The following is a 16,262-nucleotide window of genomic DNA, read 5'->3' as shown; positions in this document are numbered from 1 at the left end:
GGTAGGAAAAAACAACATCATATTTAACAAAATCAATGTGAAAGACTTCATACTGTTTATTTTTGTATGATCACACATACTTACCACCGGCCACCAAAGTGTTAAGGTCGAAAACTCGATAGCCAAATTGGCGAAAAAGGTGCCACGCCGCGTACAGGGCTTGTTCGCCACGGGCAAAGGGTTAAAGATGGATCCAAGGGAGATGCCACGAGTGCGATCTGTAGGATGGTCGACAGGGCCGGAGGACAATAACGGCCCCATTATGAAAGTCAGAAGACGACCATCAAACATGAGGAAAGAAAGGATTAGTAAAACAATCAGAATTGTAGTCAACGCACATTTATTTAAAAAAAATATTACATTTATAAGTATATGGTTTGTTTGAAGCATAAATTTTTAAACTACGGTATGTTCTTAAGTGACTGCAAAGTAAAATCGCTAATTGTAAAAGATTCACACTTACATCATATGAAATATAATTAAAAAGAAAAAACTTACAATGAAATTCATCGCGATTCTCTTCTCCTGTAACATTCAATCGGGCAGCTGTTAGATTTGAGAGAAAATAAAAGTGTGCAACGGTGAGATTTCATACACGTCGCCAAAATATACAAACAAATACACACCTTCATTTCACGCAGCCATCATCATTTGATAAAAACTAAGCAACGGAAACGCAATTTGTACAAATAAAAGAACGATAATAAAAAATTTAAGACTACACTTCTCGGATACTAAATTAAATCGTCGCTCTCACGACAGAATGAAAAATAACCACTTGCAACGAATTTAAATATGAAAAACATATTATCCATTTCATTATCCATTTGTCTTACAGAATTATTACAATTCACAAATATGAATGTATATTTTGACCTATCAATTAGAGTATATATATGTATATAACACTGGAAGAACAACAGTGTACAACGCATTGACATATTATATATTACATGAAAAATTCTTAAGTTCCTTAATGAATAGAAAAATAAACGAAGATGGTACCAATAATTTCAGAGTTTAGTTCCATTGATAAAAAAAAAAAAACTATTCATACGTCATATATTAAACGGATGACACCAATATTTAATAAAATTGTGCATATTAATAGTGAAAAAACATACATCGAACACTGACATTTATAAGATACTTACGTACAAACATTCCCAACACGTGCAAAAATTACACAGCACATGCCAGAAGTTATACAGTATACAGTATATATATATATATTTAATATAAACATGTACGACGAGCATGCTTCTTTCCTGTAATCGATTGTGTGACTTTTTAAAATACGATGAAACACAAATTTACTTTCATTTCGTTTATAGATTGTATTTTAAATACATAATAATAAAAATATGAATTCTAAGCTCTATAATATTATATCGGATACAAATGTAAACTTTAGAAATAATCGCCTGACGTGGATATGTGTGTGTATACAATATACCGTGATGAGAGAAAACAACATCAAAATTCACAAAGCAAATACAAAAATCAATAAGAGCTGACTGTTTAGTTCGCGTCTCCGTTGGACGGAGCCACGGTGTGGTTGGGGCTGCCGCGCGGAGAGCGAGATCTTGAACCGGAGCGGGAGTGCGATCGGCGGGCGGAGCGCGAGCGCCGAGAGCGGGATCTGCTTCGTGATCCGCTCCTGCTGTGGGAGCGGCTGCGGGACCTCGACCGGGACCTGGACTTGGACCGTGACCTAGGCGAACAATCGACACAATTAGTAAACACACACACACACTTCTTCTATATTTAGTCAACTCGGCTGTTAAAACAGTTAAAGAAAAAAAATTAAAAAAAAAAAACGCACACACAAATTGAAAGTACGGATTCTATGCATATTCACATTTACATTCTATTTATTAATAATATAATACATAACGTCTCTATAAAATTATTGCACACCTTTCACACATTTCAGCCGACACGTATCGAAATAGAATTGTAACCCGTGATACCGAAATTATACTTACAAAATATTTACGTATACTATATAAAGCAATATTCAAGGCTATCTCGTATATTATATAACGCAATTTTTTTTTAATTTAATTTACAGATCAGAAACGTACCATATCAGAAGCATTCATCATCCAGAACCCGATCCTCAACACTTTTCCATTAATTATATAAAAGCTATCCCGTTTCAAATTTTATTTAAGATCAAAAAAAAAAAAAATACAAAAATTTTATAAATATTTAGAAAGTAATGGGAGGATAACTCGAATCATTAACCAACCACGCTGTGGACCAGAAATGGCCCTTTTAGCATTTCAAATCTCAATCTTTTCAATTTAAGATTTTTAATTTATTAAATGATACATAAATTAGTCGTGTGAAGTAGGAAATTTCATAATTTTATAAATATTTTTTTTTATATCGTATAAAAAGTTATGGTTGTGGCTATTTGCAGGTACTGTATCTGCGAATCATTGGCTATTTGCAGGTACTATATCTGCGACAGGCGCAAAGCCTTCCGCGCACGCGCGTGAACCGTCACTGTCAGCGTGTTTACTGTTAAAATTTTGCTTTAAACCTCTTAAAATTTAGTTCGAACTCGTAAAGTGACGTAGAGTAAAAAATATAATCCAAACTAGTTAATATTATTAAATGTTCGAAAATTATTATCATATACAACGTATAATACCTACATACAAGTACAAGCCGCGAACTAGTTGAATGATATAAATCTATTATAATAACGTGTGAAATTTATTTGCCTCATGTATAATGAACGATTGATTAAACAAGTCTAGCATACATTAAATGTAAGAAATTATAAGGCGCAAAAGGTTTTGCGCCTGTCGCAGATATAGTACCTGCAAATAGCCAATTATTCGCACATATAGTACCTGCAAATAGCCACAACCAAAAGTTATAAATGTCACTGTAGTATGTGGTCTACTTTAGTATGCGATCTACCTTCGCGTTTTGACTTAAACACTATGGTGGCCGCCGCTGACTCATATTTGTATCATGTTGGGTGCACAACGCTAACTGGCCGCTGATACATATATGATTCACGACTGTGCGAATATTTTTTCCAGTCCGCTGATATACATATTTGTATCACGTTTTCGTCAGACGAAAACATGATACAAAATTGTATCATCGACCACAAACGTGATGCAAAAATATATTAGCATACTAATACAGTTCGCGCAGTCGTAAATCATGTATGTGCCAGCGACCGGTATGAGTTGTGCACCCAACATGATACAAATATGAGTCAGTGGCCACCATAGTGTTAATATGTGGTCTTACTGTCTCAGGTCTCGCGTCTGACAGTGAGACTGAATAATATCGACCTAACAACCTAATATTAAATGAATAGGGGCGACCTTAACTTAACCTAACCTACCCTGACCCTTAAATAAATAAGATGTTTTTTTTTTGTGAAAACATTGATGAAATCGAACTTAAAAAAAAACATATCTTAGCAGCCAACACCTACTTATTTAAGGGCCAGGTTAGGTTAGGTTAATTTAGGGTGGGCCTATTCATTTAAGATAAGGTTGTTACGGTCGGTATTTTCTTCGCTGCTGACGATATTTTGATTGGAATGCTTCGACAACATTATGGGGTGGCAGAAAAAAAACAAAAATTATAATAAACAGTTTGTTGCTACGTTACAAATAAAAAAAAATAGTCGACTGCAATTCAAAGGTAGATCGCATACTAAAGTAGCACCAAGTTATATTTATATTTCATATTAGCTAACCACTTAATCACCAAGCACGCACTCTTTCGTGTATAAGACTACGATTCGAAATCAATTTTGGTTTCTTCACAGTGACATCTAAAAATATCCTGCGATACTAACGAATTTGAAATGAGTCAATATTTTTCCTTAGTTTGTTGCATATTCAAGATATAGTGTACCATACTAACACACCTGTGAAGAGTCTCGGTGATTACAACAAAATGTCTATACCCTTCAGGTATAACACACAGATTACCTAAACACAATCTGCTTTAGGTCATCGACTTTAGACAGTCTTTAATTAATATTATGTATTAGATGTATTATGAGCATTTATAAGAATTGTAAATAAGTTTTTGAGCTCTTTTTCCTATTATGCTCTGTACATTAACATTAGAATAATATAATACTATGATTACTAACCAAATTATATGAAAATTGTAAAATAGAAAATGATCAGTAGATCAGTAGCTATTAAAATAGATAGTATAAGATGTATTGTGAACATAATTTCGTAATAATAAAAAGCATTTAAAAAATCAAAGAGGTAGTGTCAAGGAAATAATCGAATCGGTGTCTAAAACCGCGTGGCGATTAAGTGGTTTTTTGATATTTGGAATAATTTAATATATAATTTGTATTTTAATGAAAAAAAAAATGCTAAGGATTGGGCCCCACATAGCAAATGGGTACCTTAAATCGATAAAAAAAAAAAAAAAAAAACAATGGGAATCCTGTACATGTATAAAATGTCAAATATAGCAATATATATATATATATAAAAACCTTAGACGTAAAATTCCTAATACGGCAATCAATGATTTATGTGTTTATTATAGGTTTATATTACCTACATGCTCTAGCGTCTGATGAGCACACCAGATAGCCGTAAATAACACATTAGTAAAAATGCTTATTTTGTAAACATACATAACTCACACTGTGCGCGCTCAGTCACAAAGTGTAACACGTCGTTTGAGTCACATGAAGGTAGGTTACGGAGACTGGAGAAGGTCGCAGGACTACGTAGCGACACGCAGTGCGGCAGAACTACTCAGATACAGACTCAGCTTAGAGAAAACTCTACGGAGTGAAGAGAAGCTACACGATGCTACGACAGGCCAGTATGAGAGCACTGATACAGTAGGTATACCCAACATAAACCTATAAAACATAGCAGCAGGGTTTTTAATATTAATCTGATTAACATAGGGACAAGGACTTAGTATTCCCCTAGCGTCCGATAAGAGCTCATAATACCTGCGGCGCGTCCGACGTCCTAAACGAGAACAATCGCGCGCGTAATGGCCGCGGTCTCCGCACTCGTAGCAACGGTCGTCCGGGTGGAACGGTCTCGCCATCCGAGAGCTGCGGGGAGGCGGTCCGCGGTAACCTCGACCGCCGCCCTTCCCGTTGGACATCTCCACGCGAGCCCGACGTCCGCATATCGTACGGCCGTCCAAGCCCCTCACCTGAAACGGAAAGATAAAACCACGTCAAATCTGACTATTCGCCCCCCCTCCCCCCCCCAACTCGCACACGTCATATCTCATTCGAATTCGGTTGACCGACCGCATCCTCGGCGTCTCGTGGATCTTCAAACTCCACGAATGCAAAACCTGGTGGATTTCTGGCTACCCACACGTTCCTAAGGGGGCCATAATAACTGAAAGCGTCTTCGAGTTCGGGCTTGCTGGCGTTGTTGCCCAGGTCTCCGACGTACAGTTTACACTCCGAGCCGTAGCGAGACATCGCTGAAACAAAAATCAACATTTACTTAGATTAAGAAAACACAATTACAACAAAAAAAACAAAATAAAAAAACAAAATGAGATTAGATTACAATGCGACGTAAATCTGTGACATTAATTAGAAATAGCATGTCTCGACGTACGTATTTGATAACTCACACATATTACCAAGGTTCGAATTTAAAATTTAACATTCGGAAAAATTAAGGTGTTATGTTTGTTTGTAACAATAAGTACTATAAGGTTTAATCTGTTTAGATTAACCTTTTGCCCGCGGCTATAAATATAGTGAACAAGCCCTGTACGCAGCAGAGTTTTCGACCTTAAATACAGATTTTAATATTTACTCAAGTAACCAGATATGTTTATTAACACAAAGTATTATTTTAAACAATAAAAAATACATAATATATCTCGTAGTTTTCGATTCATTGTCAAATAATCATTCTTCATAATTGTATGAAGACGTGACGTCACATAAACGAGGTTTCAGTATGGTTCCACAAAACCACTAATTTTGACTGGTATATATTCATTTTAAGCAAATTGAATAGATGGCATTCAACTCTCAGTTATATATTCAACCAATTTTGAACCTTAAAACAGTTGAAATAGGCGCATATAAGCCTCAAAATCTCGTGCAAAGTTCAGATATTATATGGAAGACAGCCGCGTTACAGACTTGTCGCCCAAAGCTTCCATAGAAGACGGCCACGGGCAAACGGTTAACTAAAAGCATAGACTAGTAGTTAGCGTATGCTGCTTTCGAACAAAGTGGTCACGGTTTCAATCCCACTAGTTGCTGCTGGCCAGACCGTAGATATGTGACTCCAGGTCGATCGTTTCCAATCAGAGTTTGCTAATTCATCTGATTTTCATTGAAACGGTTCCTGCAAAATTGGCATCCCTGTCCTAACTCTGGCAAAAATTCGAGTTTGTCACCATCTCAATTTTTCGCTTGGTTTGTATAAGATAATTATATATGTGACTCTAGGTCGATCGTTTCCCATCAGTTTGTCAATTTATGCTATTATCATTGCAACTTTTACCTATTTTCTTGCAAAATTTAAAGTTTTTTAGTATCTAGAATTTCGCTGATTTTTATAAATGCTGCAAATTCGTAGACAGATGTCTCTATGTATCGATTTTTGATCATAGATTATTTTTTAACCCTTTCAATGTCGATCCATGAGCCATGGGCCTGAAAAACGCCGATAGATGTTGTATTTTGAGCATGTACAAAGTAAACAAGTATACTACAGTCGTCGTTTGAGTGTGTATGATTGATTGAAATAAAAAATAATAGTCAAATATCATAATAATGTTACGTATACTAAAAAGAGTAAGTGCAATCGGATTAGACCGAATAGAATCCCAGAGACTGTGTGACCGTTTATAATTGGTTTCGAGGATTATATCTAGACCCTAAGTGCATGTAGGCTAAGCAAAGGCGACCGAGTTGGTTGTTATTTGTCCCTTCTCAGAATTGACCTGTACCATGGGAAGACATATCCGTACGTGACCATAACAATAGGTAAACAAATTAGACGCCGAAGATATCCTGAGAGATCTATCCCTTATAAGGCGATATCAAGACATTCTGGACTGAGCACTGCCAGTGCGTGTATCTCCTTAATCATCAATAAATGCTGCGAAACGACTTTGGCCCTTTACTTGGATCCTCCACCCACCCCTAGCAACAATAATATAACATTCAATAATTGAGCCTAGCCTTTATTTTCCTTTATCTTTCAGGTTTTCATTGACGAGCTCCACCCCTTTGAATTTTGAAGCCCACAATGTCTTCTTAGCCGATTCCTCAGTACTAATGTGGTCCAATGGACGGCGCATGACATGGCCGTACCACCGAAACGGCTATTTTCTAATCTTTCTAAGATTGGCCTAACTCTGAAGCTGCTGCCATGGATGCACATGTTTTTGTCAATGTATTGTTTATTCAATTTCCAATCAGTATAAGTGTGATTATTATTAGTGTTATTTACACCTACTTGATGACGAGACGAGACATGTTAAATATACAGTACTGAAGCAAATCGATTGTGGATGTAGAACGTATAGGAATGTATCAATGATATGAAATTTGGTCGCATATACAATTCGTCATGCTTGTATATTACAAAATTTTTATTATTTTAGAATTTATTAAACTGTTCAAGTCGAATGACAAAGTTCAATCAACTATAGGAGGTCACCTTCAAACATGCAAATGGATAAAATAAATAGTAAGCAGTAAAAATTTCCATCAAATAAAAAAAATCTGCCGAGCATTTCTTAGGCAAAAATTTGTATGGAAATGTTAAAAGTGGGCGTAGTCGTTTTTCGCGGGAAATCGACAGAGCTGTCACTCAATGGGAAACGTCGAGCTCGAATGAACGTGGACGAGTCGGCTTCGGCGTGGACTCGGCTAAATGGCGGGAAGTGCGGAGTGGGGGTTTCCCCGTCTGAGGGTTGGGTTATGGTTAGGGTTAGGGTTAGGGTTAGGGTTAGGGGAGCACGAGCGAGGATTTGGATATGATAGACGTGGATGGGCGATTGGTGATTGGCAATTGGCAATGAGCGATGGCTGGTGGTTGATGAGAAGTGGGTGGTGGGCGGTGGGCGGTGGCGGCACGCGTCGCGATCGGGGATGCAGGGGCAGGGGATGGCAGGGGGTGGTTAGACAGAGAGAGAGAGAGACTCACCTGTGGCTCGCTGTGACTCGCCGTGGCAGAAAGTCGAGCGCGAACGAGAAATGCGGGACGACGCGAGCCGCGAGGAAAGCTCAGACCGGCAGGGAAGAACGTCTAGCGGCGTCACCGGCACAGCGCGGCGCGGCGTCCCACAGTAGCCCCTAACACTACGCTACACGCCCATTGTCATCGTTCTTATTATTTTCAAACCTCGAAAGCCTCCTTATTTGCCATTCAAAAAGTCTGCTCATATTTTTACCATGTTGCAATCAATGCTTTACAATATTCTAGGCAATCATCATACACATGCACGACTTATGCATATCCGGACATACGACCCTCGCTTCAACAATTTACATGCCCACAGTGGCGGATACAGAAAAAAACTCAAGGGGGGGGGGGGGGGCGCTAAAGATATTGTAGAGATATAGCACGACTTGTGATATCACCTATTTCCCTCATCGAACTTAATCTGTACAAATGACATCATCGTGTCCTCTTCTCGTACACGAAAGTTAGCCGTGGCCGAAATACTTCGTCCAGCTTACCCATAAAGGCGATTCGACTCGCTCCAGATACGCAATCCCAAGGATACGCAACTACGCATCCAACATCGAACACAAAGGAAGACCTCGACCCCGTCGGAATCTTCCAGAACGTGATCTCACCAGCCCAGCTACGCGTTGCTCAAGCAACACCTTTATAAACCAGTGCATCGTCCCCAGATGCCAGTGAGCTTCAGGAACTCGACCTAGCTCGTTCCAGTGAATCCTTTACCTATTTCGCTGTACATACAAATACACCTGTATTAATCGAGTAATAAAGATCCTCTTCAAAATTCAACTGAATTTCCATAGGCTGGGAAACGGTCCAAAAACCTTCAACCCCCCTATAATATCTTGAGCTACCTTTACTTTTATCGTAATAAAAAAATAATCAAGTCACATGCAAAATTTAAGAAAGTCTTATTTAAACTGATTATACCATTGATGTACACTAGATCCGCCTTCACGTCTTAAGGTCTGTTCATACCTAGTCAGCACGTACCGACTTCAGCAGGTATCCGGCCGTACGAAAAGTATTCTTTGGTACATTTTGTATGGGTATATTCATACCAACCGTCACGTTTACGCCACGGCAGGCTTACAGCTGTACCCGACATTTCCTGTTCATACCTTACAGCAGCATCCGTCAATGTATCGTAACCGTTTTTTGGCCATCGTGGAAATATACACGCGAATTACGTGCCATGAGTCTGCCGCTTTGCTGTTTTGGACCCATTATCGATAGTGACAATTGACAGCTGTTCAATCTTTCGACATGGTTTTGGTACAAATATTTAAAAAATATTTAAAAAAATTTTAAATTTTTTACGGAAATATTTAAAAAAAATTTGTCCATCATCCACAAGCTCCTTATACAACGTCCAAAACTCTCCTTTGGTTTTTCTATTTTTTAACATGGGATGCATATCAAAAAACCTCCGTGCTTTTTTATTGCCTTCTTGAGCTTCTTCTTCCAACGACGTGATTATACATAATTTTTCGTTCGATAAACGCCGAGACATTTTTGCTGACTTGTATTCTGACGCGTAGCTACGAATGCACGAGTATGCATTCATATTGTAAGTACTCGACAATACGGCGTAAGCAATATTGCGCCGTATCGTCATGGCCTGCAATGTATAAGTAAGCCGATTTTGCCTTGCACTCGGCCAAAGTGTTGTGAACGTGACGTAACCGCGACGTGTAGGTAGATATGAATAGAAATGTAATAAAATGACATATTTGAAACGGAGTCGTGCAGTGCTGTTAAGTATAAACAGACCTTTATACTGGTCTCCCTTTTGGCGCATGCACAGTTTCTCTTAGTAGGTAGGTAGGTACCGCTGCGTCGAAGGGAAAAAAAACATGTAGGAATCTCGTCATCGTCATCGTCATCGAAACATTCGAGAATATTCCACAACAACAAACCACATTCCTTGCAGAACTCACCACACAACACGTGCACTTCTTGGAATCAATCGCCAGTTCCTTCGAGAATGTTCCACCCCTCACACTCGAGCGGAACGAAACCCAAACGACGCACACCTGCAGCCATTATATTAAACTCAAGCGGAACGGTGCCAAATCCAACTCAAGCGGAACGGTGCCAAATCCTTCGAGAATGTTCCACCCCTCACACTCGAGCGGAACGAAACCCAGACGACGCACACCTGCAGCCATTATATTAAACTCAAGTGGAACGCCCCTACCAGTCGAGCGGAACCAAAACGGTCGAAACACGCCGCCACCATTAAACTACATCGAGCGGAACGGCGCCAATCATTCCAGAAAATTCTACCCCTCGACAAAAGAACATTCCTCGCTTACGCATCAACAAACCACCACCATGGGTCAGGTGATTCCAGAAACACTATAAAAGGAGGTACAACCCAAACAACGCCAGTCGACCCACAGCAGCAAGCGTCGACACACAGCACCAGACCAGTCGACCCACAACAGCAAGCGTCGACACACAGCAGCAGACCAGAGACCTTCTGAACATAGCCGAACAACGAGCCAGCAACACACTGCCGCATCCAGAGACCTTCTGAACATAGCCGAACAACGAGCCAGCAACACACTGCCGCATCCAGAGACCTTCTGAACATAGCTGAATGCCGAGCCAGCGACACTCTACCATATCCAGAGACCGCTGAACGACATACTTTTGCCCACAAATATAATACCTTTGTACAACCATAGGCAAACAATAAAACTTTATAAAACAAGCACAACAGTGTTTCGTTAGGCTGGGATACGGTCAACACATCGCTACCCCGACTACAAACTTTTTTCCCAACTTCCCCGCTAGTTAAACCCCCCTCACCCCTCAGTTAATGAAGACAAGATCTCCGACCAAAATCACACGTCAGAGCCCATCTATGTGTATTATACATCAATGGATTATACACATATATGTACAAGACAATGCCATCTTATGATATAAAAAAGTTACAATTGTGGTTCTCATCCTTAAATGATGAATTTTCTGCGCCTATTCTTCCTGGCAAATTGGATAATTACATCGTCAATAGGACAATCAATTTCAGGGTGAGTGTTTAACAGAGCTAAGCCATTAAGTCGATCCTCCTTCATTGTTGACCTCAGCCTTGTCTTTGTACGCCGCAATGTTGAAAAACTTATTTCTACTGTAGCGATAGATACAGGTAGACAAGCAAATATTTTGTACAGCGTGTGCAAAGTAAGATAGTCAGATCTAGGACAAACAGACAAGGCTTGCATAACAGAATCAGGATCATTAAGGGTTCGGTGATTATTGCTCACAAAGCGCTTGCCTAAAAGTCACTAAAATCTCTATAACGGAACGTCTGGCAGCCGAAAAGTCCATCATACTAACGAGAATTCGAGTGCCAAATATTCCGTATTCGCGATTTTCATGGCAAAAATTGTCTTTTGGGCGATCGTGATAATAATCCAATTACCGTAGGGAAGGTGTGTTTACCGTATCCCAGCCTATGAGTCGGGCCACACCGTGCAACTTTGTCAGCCGACTAGTTGCGCGACACGAAAAAATGTATGGAAATGTGTGCGACAAACAAGTTGACGGGTGTAGCATGTCCCATCTACCTACATGCATTGGTCTGGTTGCCCTCAACCAAGTCGCTGGCAAGTCGGTGCGGCCCGGTCCTATGGGGCCGTCGACATCAACAATATTACTTACAATTAGTGGCGTGCGGTGAAATTCTCTCTCTTTTTGTCGTACAGCCATAGATATATAATACGGTTCGGTGATTACTAGTCAAATGTAAACCGGTCACAGGACAACCGGTCGACCAGTCAACCAGTTTTCTCGTGACCGATTTTAGGGTGTGACCAGTTTCAGTGTGACGGGTGATCACGTGTGACCGATCTAGAGCGACCGGTTGTCCTGTGACTGGTTCACATATGACTAGTAGTCCGTTTACCATATAATACATAGATAGGCCCTGACGCCTGATTTTGGTAGGAGACATCAAAACTTCCCCCGTACACATACTTCCTTTTCCTACAGCTAGCAGCACAGTCTCCACATAGGTACAGGAAAGATCAGGTCACATAGCTTAAATTTAATGGCTGAGACTGCCACAGTAGTTGAAACTTTAAGGAATTTTAATAGAGACGATAAAAACAGGATGAGTATTTGAAATACTTAGGTATGTATGTAATGTGGAGTAATACGAAAAAGAGTCATTGAAGCTGCATTGTTAATATGTACATATGTATATTCAATTTGAAAGTTAAGTAAGTAAAAAATATTATATGAAGTACAAAATTAATTATGATAAATAATAATAGAAATTATTCTTAATTAGATATTAAAAACATTGACTTATTGCTGTTATACAGATAACAAAACCAAATGCACCAGCATCAACGTCAGTCAGTTGTTCCTTATTGACATAACTTGCTCTGCCAGCTCTGTAAATACGTAAAACATATGCAAATGACAGGTTGTCTAAAATTCACATCAATCAAACGAATTGTTTTTCTTTATATTTCATATCGATTTTTGAGATTAATACCTGGCTTCCATATATTTAGTAGCGTTACATCCAGAAACTGCTGCTTCTCTTGCTTTATCCAAGGCACACTTAAGACTCTCATTTTTAATAACAATAGAATCAAAAAGTTCTTTTTCAGCCGGTTCAAGAGCATCAATCTATAAGAATATAAATTTTCAACACAATTTATTCGATAACGTGATTTAACGATATTTATTTGATAAAAATGAAACTCACTATGGTTCTATCACCCTTTCGAGCACGACTATATTTCATGATCGTTTTTATACCCGATTGAAAAGCCTTGGCCCACACCAAAGCTAAACTATTTTCTTGTGAGCTGCGAATTGTGTACATAATTTATACTCCATGATGCTTCCTACATTTTCACAAGTATATTAAATTTAAAAGTAAATCTCACTTAATAAAATGTTTTGCCATTGAAGAGAAACAAAGACTATATATTCCTCCCGAAGTTCCCCCCATTTTAGTTTCTGCTATATCTGACAATTGCTGTAATAGATCAGCTGGGCACTCAAAATTAAGCGTTGATATAAGTTGTTGCATTCCTAAATATAATATAAAGTTATCATATTGAAATTAAATTTTTATTTAATAACATATTTTTTATTAAAATGTGAAGAGTTCGATTAAAGTAATGAAGAATATATTATAAAACCTTCAGCCAAGTGTCTTAAAGTTGTCCCACAATCGCCATCACCACAACCACTATCAAGTTTATTCAACTTAACTTCATTCTCTAGTATACCATTGGATACAAATTGTAAGCATTTTTTAAACTTAATTTTTTCATCTTCAGATAGCTTGAATTTGGAATAATTCTATAACAAATAAATCGTATGTAAGAAAATCCCAAACTTAAAATGTGATAATATTGAAAATTAAACATTTTTACATTTTCAAGAATTGGTTCATAAATTTGTGTTTCAACGTGGGTTTTATCAGATACAGACATTTTTGATCCGATCCATCTCGGAGCATCGGTTTCATTATCTAAAAGACGAATCCATTCGTTTTCTTCATTTTCGGGAAATTTTAAGATTGATATTTGAAAACCGGTCATATCCAATGATGACATCAGTGTTCCTGAATAAAATCTTTTGACTACACATATTTTTGCTGAAAAAGCATTACGAAACATTAAATAATACATATATTATTTTATCATGTGGATTTAAAATACAAGTTTCATAATACCCAATTGATTAAAAACTTCATTACAAATTATATTCAATTCTAATTCAGTAATTGTTCCCAAATTGTTTATTAACACGGCAACTTTAGTTGCACAATTCTGCAATTTTAGTTGAGAACATAATTTCTTGAGAATAACACTGACTATTTCTTTGGCTGTACTGATAACTATTGTTTCTATTCCTGCTTCACCATGAACACCTATTCCAAGTTCCATTCGATCAACTGGTACATGGAAAAGCGGAGATTGTCCTACAAAAATAATCAATAAAGAGTATTTAAATATTTTCTGACACAAAAATGTATTATAAGTACTGGTTAAATGTGACACCTGGTAAAGAACATGATTTAGAACATATTCCTAATGTAGACATGTTCTTGTGTAATAAATGTAGCGTTTCAATTATTTCTTCTAAAGACTTCCCTTCAGAAGCTAGTGCACCGGCCAACTATAATAATTTTAAATATTTAAATATTCCCTAGGTATTGACATTACGCATTATTTTATTCATTAAATATTGAACCTTATACACAAACAACAACCCACACATCCCTCTTTTACCAGCAATAGAATTTTGTCCAGAAGCATAGTCTTCTCCAACTATGAAGGTTTCTATCTGAAATATATAAATGTTGTTATTAAGAGGGCTGGACACCAGCACCTTGTCAATACAAACGTATTACACTTCTCCCTTCCTCAATTATGGAACTAGAGAAATTATTTTTTAATATGCTATGTATATCCACGATTGAGATGCGTCTATCGTTTTATTTTTTTAATTAGTTATTTTTTATAGGAGCTAGGAGCCGCCAAACATCTATAAAATCGCCTCTTTTTTACACCCACGAAAAGAGTCCAGCGTGCTTATTTAACGGTTGATTAAAAAAAAAAAAAATACGCGCATAGTTGCACAGAAAATATCTTTCTCATACCGATGATGAATTTTTTTTTAAATTGGTCCAGTTTCGGAGGAGAAAATAGGAGAATACGAAACCTCGATTTTGTCGATTTAAAATACGATTTATCTGGTCGAAGCGCAACTGTCGCATTCACTCAATATATATATTGTCGCATTCACTCAATATATATATCGAAGAAAGGAACGGCAACAAAATTAAGGTTTCGTGTGTACAGCCCTCTTAACCATAAACCATATATAAACCAAGAAGTCGTTATATTGAAATATTAATTTAAAATATCATAAAAGTATATATGTATGTATTTATATTATATCATATATCATACTTTAATATTTATATTTTTGGAGTGTTCCACAGCCATTCCAAAATTAAGACAGTCGCCAGTATAGTTTGGTACTATGACTAATATTCCACCTAAAATATGTTCAATTTCATTTAACGCCTTTAAACAAACAATGAAATCAAAATTATTAAAACATACCTTTATAATATTTGTTAAGATATTTTATTGCTTGTAAAATATGAGATTTTGGTGGACTGGTAAATATTCCTCCTGCAACTGCACCAGCCAACATTCCATTTCCGACATATCCTATTTTATAAATGTATAAGAATATACTTATTATACAATAAAATATGTGAATAATGCATATTGACATAGTACCTGTACAAAATGGCTCATGACCAGATCCTCCCCCGGAAATAACAGCAACATTCGAAGAGATGTGGTTCTGTAATGTATTTTTTTTAATTTCTACCGTACATTATTTATGAACTACAGATACATACATATACTATAACACATACTTCAACTTTAGTGACAAATCGGTGTGGCCCATGAAGTTGAAGACCCGGATACTGGCAAATAAATCCAGCTAATGATTCATCGACGGCTGTTTCTACACTATTTAAAAGTTTATTTTCTATTTTGGACATAATTCAACGTTTTATTGCAATGTGTTAGTATCTGAATAATTATGGCAAATAGTAGAAACTTTGAAATAAACCATATGCACGTATGATGCTTCTGGTTTGAGGTTATCGCATTGTTATATTGTGATTGTGGGGTCAAAGCTCACAGTGTTTGACATTAATTAAGTAAATACATATGCCATTTGAATGATGTTATTTAAAATGTCTAAATTTATTCAATTTTATGCTGAAGAAAACCTGATTTTTTTTCAAAATATGTGGCTTTAAAAATTACACCGCTTCATTAAATACTAATCACATGCATATAATATGGAATTGATTAATTATCACCAAAATTCATTTTTCCGGAATCTTTTCTTGAATACATAACTTTAATTGTAATAATGTGGGTACTTAAAATTGTTATATGTAATAACAATATTATTTAAATATGAAGCTTACTATAATAAAAGCTAAAATTAAACTGGCAACTAATTTTTATAATGACC

General features: G+C 37.2%; 3 protein-coding genes across 5 annotated transcripts in view; all 3 read right to left on the bottom strand.

The window, feature by feature from the left end:
- The window catches only part of LOC143911157 (uncharacterized), a 369,714-nt gene that overhangs the window by 184,927 nt on the left and 168,525 nt on the right, over positions 1-16,262 (bottom strand). The window lies entirely within an intron of this gene.
- Positions 326-8,315, bottom strand: x16 (x16 splicing factor). Of its 3 annotated transcripts, none has more exons than XM_077428560.1 (5): positions 8,172-8,315; positions 5,291-5,472; positions 4,979-5,190; positions 4,658-4,882; positions 326-1,714 (listed from the first exon to the last, which is right to left on the bottom strand). In XM_077428560.1, exons 2-4 carry the CDS (start codon positions 5,468-5,470, stop codon positions 4,741-4,743), a joined length of 534 nt encoding a protein of 177 aa, XP_077284686.1. In that variant the 5' UTR covers positions 5,471-5,472; positions 8,172-8,315; the 3' UTR covers positions 326-1,714; positions 4,658-4,740. The 3 variants fall into 3 exon arrangements, with proteins under 3 accessions (XP_077284686.1, XP_077284687.1, XP_077284685.1); XM_077428561.1 differs by having other exon boundaries at positions 4,649-4,882; positions 8,172-8,300; XM_077428559.1 differs by lacking the exon at positions 4,658-4,882 and having other exon boundaries at positions 8,172-8,300.
- LOC143910305 (triokinase/FMN cyclase-like) lies at positions 12,397-15,908 on the bottom strand. Its single transcript, XM_077428714.1, has 13 exons — positions 15,649-15,908; positions 15,506-15,572; positions 15,323-15,433; positions 15,167-15,255; positions 14,445-14,537; positions 14,252-14,369; positions 13,924-14,172; positions 13,622-13,845; positions 13,385-13,547; positions 13,127-13,274; positions 12,943-13,045; positions 12,727-12,863; positions 12,397-12,622 (listed from the first exon to the last, which is right to left on the bottom strand). The coding sequence occupies exons 1-13, from the start codon at positions 15,775-15,777 to the stop codon at positions 12,520-12,522; spliced, it is 1,734 nt and encodes a 577-aa protein (XP_077284840.1). The 5' UTR covers positions 15,778-15,908; the 3' UTR covers positions 12,397-12,519.

Source organism: Arctopsyche grandis, chromosome 4, assembly GCF_051622035.1.
Source record: "Arctopsyche grandis isolate Sample6627 chromosome 4, ASM5162203v2, whole genome shotgun sequence".
Classification (NCBI taxonomy): Eukaryota; Metazoa; Arthropoda; class Insecta; order Trichoptera; family Hydropsychidae; genus Arctopsyche; species Arctopsyche grandis.
This window is presented reverse-complemented; position numbering and strand designations above follow the sequence as displayed.